Raw genomic sequence first — 14203 nt, forward strand, 5'->3', positions numbered from 1 at the left:
CATACAATTCAAAACATCTTATTAATGATGCAACCAAATTTTGCCCAGATCTGCGGTTGCTAGTCAGCTCACTAAAACAAGTACGGAAGAAGGCGGACATGGCAGCTAAAGAAAAAATTTGTGTGCAACGAATGGCAGCCAGAATATGGAAACGTGCTCTGCAAGCAAAGACGACTGACCTACCTGAAACTGCGAGATCGGATGCGGTAAATTCGAGGTGTGGTCTTCCTAAAGGTGGAGGGAAGAAACAGAAAAAATTGTAAAAACACAACCCAACTGATTTTACTATATATATAATAAATGACATCACTGTTAACATCTATCATGCGTATTACATACATTCTACTTCTTGTGTTATTAATGGCAAATATTAAGGCTACTACATGGAACATACGAGGTGGTCGTGATGCCTATAAACGTTACCAAGTATTTAATTTTCTGAAATCTAATTATTCAAGTCATGTTTATTTTTTACAAGAGACGCACACAAATGCTTGCGATGAGGCTGCATGGCAAGTAGTGTGGAGAGGTCAGTGCTTCTTTTCCCATGGTAACAACCACTCTTCAGGTGTGGCCATTGTATTGAAACCGGGGTCAAAGGTCAATGTTTTCTCCATTCACAATGTTATAGAAGGTCATTTGCTACATGCACACATCGAGCTGGACAATTTTCCTGTACATCTGGTGAATGTTTATGCACCCACAGATGGACTAGAGAGATTGGAATGTTTTCAAAAACTAAAATCCCTGTTAAATGATATAAACAGCGATACTTGTATTGTGGGTGGTGACTTTAATTGTACCATTAATCCAAGTTTGGATAGACAAAATAGCACAGAGCTACATTTACCTTCTTCCAGGTTTCTCTCTCATGTCGCTAGACGCTTTAAACTCATTGACGCATGGCGCCATGTCAACGCCGACAATAAACAGTTTACGTGGAGTCGAGGTACTACATGCTCACGGCTTGATACCTTCCTGGTACCAAAGTCGTGTTGTCATGGCAACAACAAAAATCACGCTTTGAATTTATCCAGATGTGGTGGGATGTTGGAAAACGCAACATACAACAGCTTACCAAACAGTATACAGCAAAACTCAGTAAAAACTATCACACCATTAAACGGGATATCTGTAATACAATAGAGCAGTTAGAGGTGGTTGCCAATGGCAACCCCGTGGTTGAGAGACAGCTTTCTGAAAAGCGAGACATGCTCGAAAACCTTGTGAAAACTGAAGCGAGAGGCACAGCCATACGAGCACGGCATCGCTTATTAAATGAAAATGATGCACCAACATCGTACTTTTTTGAACTTGAAAAACATAAAGGTCGCAGAAAGGTCATATCAGTTACAACAGCCCGACGGCACAATAGCAGACTCACCAAGTTCTATGTGTCGCCTTGTGTGTGAGTTTTATAGAGAACTTTTCTCACCTGATTCTGTTTCTTTAGACTGTCAGAATATTCTATTAAGAGATCTTCCTCAGTTGTCTGCTGACCAAAAAGAGAAATGCGACTCGGATCTCACCTTTGATGAACTTTCTAAGGCAGTCAAACTCCTGTCACGTGGTAAAACGCCTGGAATCAACGGATTACTGTGTGAGTTTTACAAACAATTTTGGAAGGTGTTGGGCAAAGATCTGTACGACGTTTTCTCTGCCTCTCTTGAAGATGGTGTGTTATCGTTGTCTTGTCGGAGGGCAGTTATTTCCTTGTTGCCCAAAAACGGAAATAACAATTTATTAAGTAACTGGAGACCGGTGAGCCTCCTTTGTACGGATTACAAAATCTTTACAAAAGCACTTTCCTTACGGCTTCGTGATGCACTCGATGAAATAATTCATATTGATCAATCGTATTGTATTCCGGGAAGACGCATCTTTGATAATATAAGTCTAGTCCGGGATATTATTTCATATTCCAACATTAATAATGTACCACTTGCTATAGTCGCTCTAGATCAGCAGAAAGCGTTTGACCGGGTGCATCACAATTTTTTATTCAAAACACTACAGGCTTTCGGTTTTGGCGAAGCCTTTATTAAACATATTAAATTAATTTATTCTGGAGCACAGAGTCTCATTAGAGTCAACTCGACACTCACAAATCCTGTCAATTTTCTACGCGGAATACGACAGGGCGACTCACTCAGTGGTCAGTTGTACTCTATTGTTATTGAGACACTCTTGAACAAAATACGCAAAGAGAGTGGTATGCAGGGTTTTAAGACCCACAATTCAAATAATAACCCGACACATCTAACAGCATATGCTGACGATGTCAGCTTTTTTATTACACACAACGACGATTTTCTGAAATTAAGCAAATGGATACATATATATGAGGAGGCATCAAACTCAAAAATTAATCTTAATAAGTCGAATGGTCTCTGGGCAGGAGGTTGGAAAACACGGACTGATAAACCATTATCCATTACGTGGAACAATGAGGGGCTAAAGGTGCTTGGCACGTTTCTTGGGAATAGCGATGCATACATGGCACAGAATTGGGATGGCATTACAGATAAAGTGAAATCTAAACTTGAATGGTGGGGAAGGTTTTCACCTAAGATGTCCTACCGAGGTAGAACTCTCATTATTAATCAAATCATTGTGTCTAAAATTTTATATCGCTTCATACCTCTCTCGCCACCCAAACAAACAGTTGATGAAATACAAAATCTTTTTCTAAACTTTCTATGGAGCGGACGGCATTGGATCAAAAAAAATATAGTGTACTTACCTGTGTCTGAGGGAGGTCAAGGTCTCATCGATCTTCACACTTGCATAAATTGTTTTAGACTGCAATATATACAGAGATATATGTACTCTGGGCTCCATCATCCTTGCTTTCTTCTCACAGACTACTTTCTGCAACAAAGTAATAATATGAAATATGACAAACAAATATTTATTACTTCTTGCCCGAGAATAAGTAATAATTCAAGTGTATATTACCGTGAATTGTTGGACGTTTGGCATTCACTTCCCACTAAACGAAGAGGATCGCCGACCACATATAACGATGTTATCAATGAACCGCTATTTCATAATCCCTTACTGTTACACTATTTACAAAACAGACCATTGGACATGCTTCACATTCGTGAAGCTGGTATAACAAAAATAGGTCATTTATTCAAGAACAACACTTGGATGGACATAGATACACTTCACAGCATTGTTAATATACACTCTAAACGTGTACTTGAGATTACTCTTAATGTCATCATGAGGGCAATACCACTAACCTGGAAACGGGTAATTACTAACGGTCCTAGTGAAAAACCACGTGACGTCAACTACCCTATTGATATTGTCTATAGGGATGACGACCATGATATTTTATTGAATTACCCCCTCTATAAAATAGAGCGTGGTACGTTATACACGTTTTTAACCCAACTCAATCACATTAAATTGGTGAACGAGCAAAATCAAACTGTCTGGCATGACTTGTTATCATTTTCTCCAGACATTAAACCTAATTTTGACAATAGCTACTTATCGCCAATATTGAAAAAGGATGGCGATCTACAGTGGCGTTTTCTTCATGCTGCTTATCCCACTGGTGGATTTTTGCTGAAGTCCCGTATCAGAGACTCGACACGTGCCCTTTCTGCGATGAACTCGATAACCTCGTCCACGTATTTCTCGAATGTAGTAGACTGGGACCAATACATCAAGCTCTCAACCGGGTAATCCAACTACTAATGGATACAGAAAATGACCTCCCACTGGAATGGTTCATCTTTGGTCCGCCAAAACCAAGATACGAGAAAGACTGCCATAGATTGATCTGCTTCCTGGTCACAACTGCAAAGATGTCGATCCACGTTACAAGATATAATAAACTGAAAGGACTTGATCCAACGGATGCGCTAATGTGTTTTAAAACACGTATCAGAAATCGCGTGAAGATTGAGTTCGAGAGAGAGAAAGAGAGTTCGAGAGAGAGAGAGAAAGTTCGAGAGAGAGAGAGAGTTCGAGAGAGAGTTCGAGAGTTCGAGAGAGAGAGTTCGAGAGAGGGAGGGAGAGAGGGGGAGGGAGAGAGGGAGAGAGAGAATAATTAATTAACTTTCAGCTTTTGATATTTCGAGTAGTAATGATCACGTTTCAATGAAACTTGGTACATAGTTACTTGAGGACTGTGCAGAGACCTAATTAGTTTTTTGGTAAATATTTGTGCATATTAATCACCTTATTAGCATAATTAGTTAATTTTCAGCTTTTCACCTGATATCTCAAGTACTAATCATCACATTTCAATGAGACTTGCGACATAGATATTCTAGGACTATGCAGAGACCTGATTAATTTTGAGATAAAAAATTGTGCCTATTAATTACCTAATTTGCATAATTAGTTAATTTTTGGCTGTTCTATGGCTGTTGCACTGATGTCTAAAAACCACTCATTGGATTTCAATGAAACTTTTAAATAGTACCCATCACATTTCAATGAACCTAAGACTATGCACCATATTAGTTTTTGGTAAATATTTATGCTTCTTAATCACCTAATTAACATAATTAATTAATACTAATATCTCAAGTATTGATCATCACATTTGAATAAAACTTGGTACATAAATGCTCTAGGACAATAGACAGCCTGATTAATTTTGGGTTAAAATCTGTTCATATTAATTCTCTAATTAGCATAATAATTAATATTTTTTTGGTTCTAATCACATTCCAATGAAACTTGGTACATTGTGCAGACCTTATTAGTTTTACACCTAAATCTGTTCATATTAGTTACCTTATTTGCATAATTAGTTTTCAGCTATTCCATCAATATCTCAAGTATAAGTAATTTTGAATTAATTTTTAATGTGTCTCCAAAACTCTCAGCACACGGGAGTTCTTTCTAAGCTTTCTTTGATTTTGTTATTAGAGGACGCTTACGCGCATAACGGTTCCATATTTAGAATTCACATTTTCTTATATGATAGGATGAAAATACCCCGTAAAATACTGCATAATTACGGCACTCTGTAACTTATGGCGTTACGGTGACAGATGTATGATAATGATTCTTAATACTTAATACAATCAGTGTGAGGGCGACATCTTGCCAAATGAAATTACAGAGATTGTTATTACAATGTTATTATATGAAACTAAATGAAACTAAAAAAAATTATTCACTGTGAGTTTAGTCTAGTAGTCAATGTGCCTGCGATTCAGCGATATTGCGTTTCTGATGTATCATGAGTTCTCTTATTGTTTTTAAAATTGCATGTGTCATCTCTTAATGCATATTGTAACTAAGCTAGTCGATTGCCTCTAACATATATTATTTTCACTTTTTCAGATGAGCATGTGTCACCTGTTTTAAATCGTCTTTGGGAGTCAGGTAATGAAATGGAAAAGCTGTGTATTATTTCAAAGGTGAATGCCGAAGTACTAGATAATGTGACCTTCCATTCTGAAACACTTTCCGAAGAACTACTGTCAGTGACGAAGATTTTTGATCAGATGAAACAATATAAAACAGGCCGTGAAGCCAGAAAGAAAAAAGAAAAAGAAGAGGCAGTACAGATCGAAAAACAACAACTGCTCGATCAAGCAAATCATTCGTATCAGTCCACGCTCACTATGATTGAAGTCACTGACAAGGCAACTGAAGATGCAAACAATATCGTCAAGAATGCCAAGCAATTGGCAAACGATTACGGATTGACGAATGAAGAGATGTTAGAAAAAGCTGAAATGAAATTAACCACTGTCAAAAACACTTCAACAGAAACTAAGAAGATTATAGGTGAAGCGAAATCAACCTTAAGTAAAATGACACAATTTGTGAAATTAAACAATGCTCTATATGATGTACAAGAATCTGACAAGAAAATGAAAGAATATGTTAAACAAATTAAATCGTCATCTGAGACTGCAATAGCACAAGCACGTGAAGCAGAGTGGCTTGGTACTAATGTTATTGAAAAGGTGAACACCTTGAAAATGAAAGACGAAGCTAAATCAATTGTAAAAAAGGCAAGAAATGTTGCAACTTCGGTAATACAGGATGCAGAATCCGCATCGGATTCAGCCCTTGAATTAGAAAATTTATTTGACCGTATGAACATTATTGCTGACAGTGTCATGACTAGTGAGGTGAAATCTCTAATAACAGAGCTTAAACAGTCATCTAAGGATGGGAGACAAGCTGCAAAAAAAGCAAACGATCATTCAGATACAATTGACAACTTATTAGCAAGAGATGATATACAACATATGAAAAATGCCATATTGGAAACTGAAAAAGCCATAAATAATGCGGAAACTGAGTCAGTTAATATGAAAAAGCTGCTTGCAAAATCTACTGAATTGAAAGGGCAAGTGGAAATATTTATTCAGAAACATTCACTTGCTGTTACAGCCAAAGCACGTACAGATGAAGCAAAACATATTGTTGATGACCTTCGTGAACAACTTAAAGAAACAGCAGTAATAATTATAAAAGCTAGGGATATGCTTAGTCAGGAAAGTGTTTCATGTGAACACATTTTTCAAGTGTCTGTAGAAGAACAAAGAAAAGAAAACTCGATTCATGTCTCAAACTGGGAAACTGATTTGAAAGAAGCTGAAAGAAAGCAAAAAGAAGCATCAGAGTTGTTGGAGGAGGCAATACAGTCAGTTGATCAAACTACACATGCAGCACAACAAATAAACCGCAATTATAGATCAAAGGGGTCTGTAGATCCTACAAACGAAAAAGTAAACTTGGAAAAGGCATTTGAAAAGACACAATCTTCAGTTGGGAAAGCAAGGCATGTTGGAGATGAAGCTAAAACATTAGCAACACAAATTGTTAACCAAATTTCTGAATGCCGGACGCAACGCGCTGCTGATGGGACACTTCTGAAAGCAAGAGACTTAGCACAGGTTATTTCAACTGAACTAGATATAGCGAATTCCATATCAACAGATGCCAATGAAATTGTTGTTAAATTGCTTTCCAGTATAGAAAATATAGCTACAGTGACAGATGAACTTAAATCTTCTGATCGCAAAGGAAAGGAAAATGCTGCAACATTGCAGAAGCTAATGACTGACATAAAGGATAGAATCTCTACCACAGAAAGAACTAGAAATTATGACGAGTTGGATTTATTGAAACAAAGTATTACTAGTCTCAATGAATGGATGAAGAAAATCGATGAAGAAGTTGAAGATTTAAAGGAAACTAACAAGAACTCTCGCAAAACAGTCGATGATATTATGAAACATGTTGCAGCACATAACAAGGCTGAAACAGTCACAAAAACATATCCTGTTATTGAGGAAGTAAAACGGTTTGCTATGGAAATCCGTGAAAAATGTAAAACTTCAAGCCAATCCGTTACAAATACCAATCTAGCTGCTGAGCAGTGTGGAGCAGACACGGATGAAGCAAAACGAGTAATTCAAGAAGCTCAGGATGCAGCTCAGGATACAAACAATCGCATAAGTGCAGTTTTATCTTCAGTGGATGATATCGAAAAAGCGATAGATGACCTGATTGCTACATTTAAAAACAGCGATAAAACAGATCATGATGTGACGAAATACAAAGAAGCACTTGACAAATGTGTTGATAATACCAAACATTGTTTTGAAAAAGTGAATGAAGGAATAAAGAAATCAGATACAATTATCAAAGACATGGATTTCAAAAATACAAAGCACTGGATCCTTAAAAAGTAAGCTACGTTACAGTATACATAACAATGACCCATGAAACTAATAATATTATCTCTGTGTAACAAATCTATTATTCATCTGTATGAATTGTTTTGATTGATTATTAGTATTGTGAATACAATTAGTAGTTATAAGTAAGATATTATCATTGGTTTAACACTGCATTATATTTCCATTTTAGGTTTGTATCACCAAATAAGGATATATTGTGTATTATCAGAGCTCATTCTTGCGTTTTAGAACATGTAGATGTTACATGCACCACGAATAACGACCTTATAGACACTGCAATTGGCGAATATGAGGAGTTGCTTAGCAACGTAATTACTCTGGAACCTCAAAATGTTACACTGGAAAGGTCCATACTGGTTGCTGTACCATACATGCCGCAGATGCGTATGAGAGGATTTGAAGTACTTGTCAAATCAATGGGTCAAAATGGCGAGTGGAATGTGGTGGCAACTAACTCGACTGAGAGAAAATTTGAAAAATATCAGGTGAGTACAAGTATCTGATTATATATTCAGAAATTATTCACGCTAAAATAATGATAATCAATAATGTAGAAATCTCATTTAAATATTAATATTTTTCTTTTGCATATAGGGGTTATTATTTGCAGAAGTTAATGTTAAAAACCTGTCTACATTTGTTGTGGTGTTGAGAATCGTTAAAGACTGTCAATCGATTGGAAAGACATGTGTTACAGTGATGTCATCAATAGATCCGAATGTCTCTGTCACATATGAAAAAGGAACCTTTCCATGTCCCACTGATGCAACTTTGCAGGTAGGGCATGTTTCTCTTACAAGTTTCCTTTCCAGTGCCATACCTTTCCTTATACTTATAGTACAAATATTCCATATATAGGCTAATCTAGGAGTAAAACCTTAATTATAGAATAATCATGAAGTCACAGGGGATCAAGTTTCAATAGATTCAGGGTTGGTATGTTACAAGCAAGTTCAACTTAATGATGTCGTATTTGTTAGTGGTTTCATGATGTGGGCTTTGACTCATTAATCAAAACCATGAACTGTGATATATATGTTTCAGGTGATACCTACTAATATACAACCTCACCAAATGGAAACACTTGGAAAGCAAGTTTCAAAAGCATCCCCAGTGCTTCACTTATCACATGGACGTAAATTAGACAAGCCACTAACGGCGACATTACCTATGAAAATGTTCAGCCAATACACGAAAGCCGATAAAGAAGATGAAAAAAAAATTGGCGGTAACAGATCAGGATTAAAGATGAATGGGAAACATTCGCTGGTCGGAAAATCTCAAAGAAAGGAAGTAGCAGGACCCAATAACCACGGGGAAACAGTGGTATTGGTAAAAAACAGAGGAACATCATGGCAAATGCCGAAAACTGACATTCAACATGTGAATAAAGGTTCAGTCACAGTCACAATACCTGAGGGTTACAATATGTAAGTACAACACTAGCTATTTACATATATATTGTTCATTTAGTAATGAATTTATTCTGAAGAATAAATCTTATTAATTTTCAGTGTTTTGGCAATGGAGATGAGAGAAGGTTCATCAATGCTACCTCCAAAAGCTGCAGCGGAATTAGAGAAGTGTAGATTTGTTAACTTAGTTAAGGTTATTCTTCACCACTTTACGGAAGACAAATCAAGGATTGTAGTTCAGGTTGCACCAGCAGATCAGTGTGATGAGATTATGAGCCAACTGGAAGAAAAAGGTTTTGAAGGACCACCATTGCCAAGTGATGCAGTTGAGATCAGGGAACGACAACTGTTCAATGTCAAATTCAGAAATAATATCCAACTGACACACCAGGAAGCCAAGCACAGTATCACGTTCTATGCAGCACTTTCAAATTATATAGAGCTCTTTGTCAAAGAAGTAGATCCATATAGAAACTTCAATGGCGATTTTCATCGTGGAGTAGCAGAATTCTCCAAGAAAGATAATGACCAATCCAAATTGTATGTTGACCCAGCTGAGGTCGAAAATGAATGGACATATATGACAGAGTTACCTGTGGCTTTGCCCAAGGTATATATATATATATATATATATATCCATTAATATAGTTTGGTCAACACCAAATATGATTGCACCAAATCCCACAGCCACGATACATGCATGACATAGTGCACTTTAATTTAGTTTGACATTTTACCCACGTGACTTATTCAAGTGGAAATCAAGCCAAATTTTACCCACGTGACTTATTCAAATGGAAATCAAGCCAAATTTTACTCACGTGACTTATTCAAATGGAAATCAAGCCAAATTTTCTTGGTCTAACTTCGAGTGTAGCCAACAAAAATAAATTGCTAAAAGAAGTGGTGTGTCCTATATCAGTGAAAATATGATGATTAGACAAAATTTCCGTTCACTGCATGAGACGCACATAAACGCACAATTATTTTCACAGTCAATATTGTGCTATACACATTTGATCATTGTACAAATTGTACATTTTGCTGAAGTAAACGTATCTCTCTTCTGAAAGCTCGGCCTTTCAACATTTTGCTTTGAAAAAAGAAATTCAGGTCAAAATCAAATTATTCGATTTTTGCAGCAGACGTTCAGTCCGCGCCAATTTTAAAAGGATTGCACTATTTTATTAACTATTTCATAGCTCTAATATCATTGAAGCTGATAATAAAATAAATACCATACGCATTAGAATCCTAATTCACAATGTAGTTTATACTGGGTTACTACCATATTTGTTCACTGGTGGCTTTATATTTAGTTTGAAATTCAGATACATTCCTATTTATGAATATTGTTGGTTCTCATCCTTCCTTGTAGTTGCCACAGATGACCCGTGAAAGAACAAGAGTCAAAACTGCTAGTGCAGGTGAGTTGAATTTGGATCTCCACTCCACACTGAACCTTAATATTGGACTATGTGTCGCCAGCACGATTTGCACATATACTCATAACTAATGCAATTCAAAATTATTTTATGCATAGTATATTTTAATCCATTCTATACTATTTTAAGTAATAGCAATAAATGTGTTGTGAGTAGGAACATTACTTTATGGAAATTATCGGCCCGAAGATTTCAGATCTTTATCATTGAGTAATGAAATATCCAGGACACGAGTATCATTCATTGAATCTATATTAATGCCGTGTTTCCCAATTGCCAATACTACAGCTTTCATTTCAGAACGTTGCTGATATTAATTAGATACACGATATTACAGAATATCATTGTAAATAATATGAGCGAGAGAAAGTCGCTCTATAATGTGGGATTCCGATTTATATACAGGATGCGCTATGTTTGTTTTATTTAAGGCATCTTCAAAAATTTGCAATAATAACAAAGTTATCTGTATCAGCTAGGAACAGGTCGAATTTGAAGTCACGAATAATGGCTTCCTATGACACGCTTTAGTGCCTTAGCACGTTAAAACCCAACATTCTCATTCAGCGTGCTGCAACGTTCTATGACTATATATATGTATTTTTTCGGAAATCGACAGATTGGCCCTACGCACTCACATATATAATCTTATGAGCTGCGTGCACATATACTCATAACTTATGCAATTCGAAATTATTTCACACATATTATACTTTAATTGATTCTATACTATAACCAGCATCGGTCGCTTACATAATGATAATCTGTCTTGTAGGACCTTTGAACAACGTATGTCTTCAAGATTTAGCAAAAGAACTAGGAAGGGAGTTTGAAGCTCTTGCAACATATCTTTCAATCGACCCACCTCAGTTGCAGCGGATCAAAGCACAGAATCCCAATAATACACAGCAGCAGATATTTGAAATGTTGGTGACCTGGAGAAATAAAACTAAACGATCTGAAAATAAAATGGCAATACTGACCAAAGCTTTACGGAGTTGTGATCGTGTTGACCTAGCTGAGACACTTGAAGCAGAAAAGTGAAATAATACTTCATTATATAGTCACACACGTTTATCTCATCGTTTGGAATTTTCTAACCCTAGCTGGCGTTGTAATCATTTTGAATCAATTGTACAAATTGTTTTTTGGTTAGATCAGATTAATAAAAATACACATGTCATATGGCAAAACAGTTCAGTATATTGTAGAATATGCATCACACACTAAGTTAAGTGAATTAAAAACAAAACAAACAGTTGAATCGTATTTACTATCTAACTTTACATGTAACGAGTTTTGACAATTTATTATTGTTTTAATACATTATACATTTTAATTAGGAAATAAATTAATGTTAATTAGGACAGACTGACGTCATTGTACTGTGATCTGCATGTCTCCCGTTTATTGGTAGATGTAACTACTAATCTAATGGCATATATATTCATCTATTTCCAAGTATTTTCTTCTACTCTCACATTAAGAATAGGTTTTTATGGCATGATTGATTGACAATAATCATATTTTTCATGTTGTGTATTTGTGCTTTGCGAATTTAGTGTTTTGATATTTTTGGTAGTTTGATTTCACACTGAACGCAACAACTAACGCCATAGCCTGAAGTTCAACAAAAGAGAATCTACATAATGCAGTACAATTTTGGTTCTAGACATCTATACATTCACATTACCTTGTTATTATGCTCAGTTTGTTATTTATAAAAAAAATATTATTTTCCTGGCCAGTTTTATTTTTGTGATAATTTACAAATATTTATGCGAAGAATTGCGATGGTGTATGTAGTGCATATTCTTGTCACCACCAAACTTCACTAATTGTGTTTTTTCGTTGGTGCTTGGTGAAGGCTGTATTTAGAACTGAAATAATGCAGGGGGAGGACGATATTGATTAATAGTTCCAAGCCTAATTCTCGTTGTATTTAATAAAGTATGGTTTCATGTATTCAATGTGTGGTGTTGTATGCGCAAGATTTGTCATTTGTCACATTATTTGAACATTTTACCTACATTAGATGACCATAGTTTGTATACATGTAGTTGTCAAGCCAGGGTGCTGAGCCGCAATCATTGCACATGGTTTGTAAGAAAGGCGAATGGTATTTGCATAATGGTTTGTATAATAGCGCAAATGTTGAATTATGATGTGTATATTTCCGGTAATACCAACTTATATCAAACGTTTTATTTCAGAACGTTACAGATATTTGTTAGATACGAGATATAACAGAATATCATTGCAAAGAAGAAAATCGTTCTGCAATACAATACTATCATGGGATTCCAGTCTATAGACAGGCTACGCTATGTTTGTTTAATTAAAGGCGAAACAAAAATGTACAATAATAAAAAAAAAGCCAGTTGTATCAGCTAAGAACGGGTCAAATTTGTGCTCAAAGTTTAGTTTCTAGTCACTAATAATGGCCTCAATAATGGCTTGAACGTATAAAACCCGTCATTCGCATTCAACGTGCTATAAGGTTCTACAACTATGTGTATATATATTTTGTCGGAAATCGATAGACTATCAGCAATGCACTATTATGTATAATCATATGAGTGTAGCAAATATCTGCGGGAACTAATAAATATCTATGGCAAGATATATTTTGTGATTGTTTCACCGCACGAAGTAAGTGTTTCCCATTCCCGTGTATCATTATGGTAAAAATTGTTGAATCATGTACCCATTCTAACACTGAGTTTTAGTCCATAGTGATATTATTTATAATCTGATATTATTTATAATCTCTTAATAGTCACAGATCAGACATTTCATTGTGTGAATGCATTACATTTCCAACTTGTCGAAACCTTAACAATAAAGTTGTTTCGTATTTGGCTATTTGAATATAGATTTGGTTATGTCTGGTTTAATCAAGGGTGGGGGACTCTGATATATTCTTGTACAAATTTTGTGAACGGGTCAAAGATATTGGAATTACAGATTGGTATATAGACCTTTGTTCTGGCGAAAAAACGCAGTATTATAGGCAATACAAAACAAATTTTGGGATTGAAAACTGTGTCATTGCCACAATTAAAATTGCGCAGAGCAATAGCAAGATTAAGATGTGCGTGATATCCCTAGGGAGGGCCGTATTTGTCATTTCTGCCTGCAAGAAATTGATGATGAATATCATTTTTTACTAAAATGCACTGCGTGGGACGCATTCAGGAAAAAGTATCTCCCAAATGAGACACAACCCCTAAATTTGAATACTCTAGTACAACTATTAAGTTCCTCTAAAAGCCAAATCATTAACTCGTTAGCTCTATAAATGTTTTTTTAATGAAAGATCAAATGAGAATAACATAATAAGCTTGTATGTATATATATATATATATATATATATATATATATATATATATATATATATATATATATATATATATATATATATATATATATTAATATCCCCATCACATTATTATATAGTGCTTATATTATCCATTGACGCCCTTTTCATCTATATTTTCATACATATTTTGTAATATATATTGATATTTTGTCAATAATTAATTCGTATGATTGTAATGGGCCGGAGGCCATTATACAATTAATAAATTATTATAAATTATATACGATTACTGAAAACTATTACTGCAAAAGGTATGTACAG

At 35.4% G+C, this 14203-nt stretch overlaps 1 protein-coding gene and 1 non-coding gene across 2 annotated transcripts in view; one reads left to right on the forward strand and one right to left on the reverse strand.

Annotated features, from left to right (window-relative positions):
- LOC100370091 (uncharacterized) overlaps positions 1-12530 on the forward strand; it is a 28484-nt gene extending 15954 nt beyond the window's left edge. The window contains exons 3-9 of the mRNA XM_085502270.1: positions 5320-7687; positions 7870-8185; positions 8295-8477; positions 8745-9130; positions 9215-9725; positions 10494-10542; positions 11336-12530. Of these exons, the coding sequence (XP_085358396.1) occupies positions 5320-7687; positions 7870-8185; positions 8295-8477; positions 8745-9130; positions 9215-9725; positions 10494-10542; positions 11336-11604 (4082 nt within the window). The 3' untranslated portion in view covers positions 11605-12530. The remainder of the gene's footprint in view (positions 1-5319; positions 7688-7869; positions 8186-8294; positions 8478-8744; positions 9131-9214; positions 9726-10493; positions 10543-11335) is intronic.
- The window catches only part of LOC100369945 (uncharacterized), a 130016-nt gene that overhangs the window by 40618 nt on the left and 75195 nt on the right, over positions 1-14203 (reverse strand). The window lies entirely within an intron of this gene.

This window comes from Saccoglossus kowalevskii, chromosome 8, assembly GCF_978046115.1.
Source record: "Saccoglossus kowalevskii chromosome 8, keSacKowa6.1, whole genome shotgun sequence".
Taxonomy (NCBI): domain Eukaryota; kingdom Metazoa; phylum Hemichordata; class Enteropneusta; family Harrimaniidae; genus Saccoglossus; species Saccoglossus kowalevskii.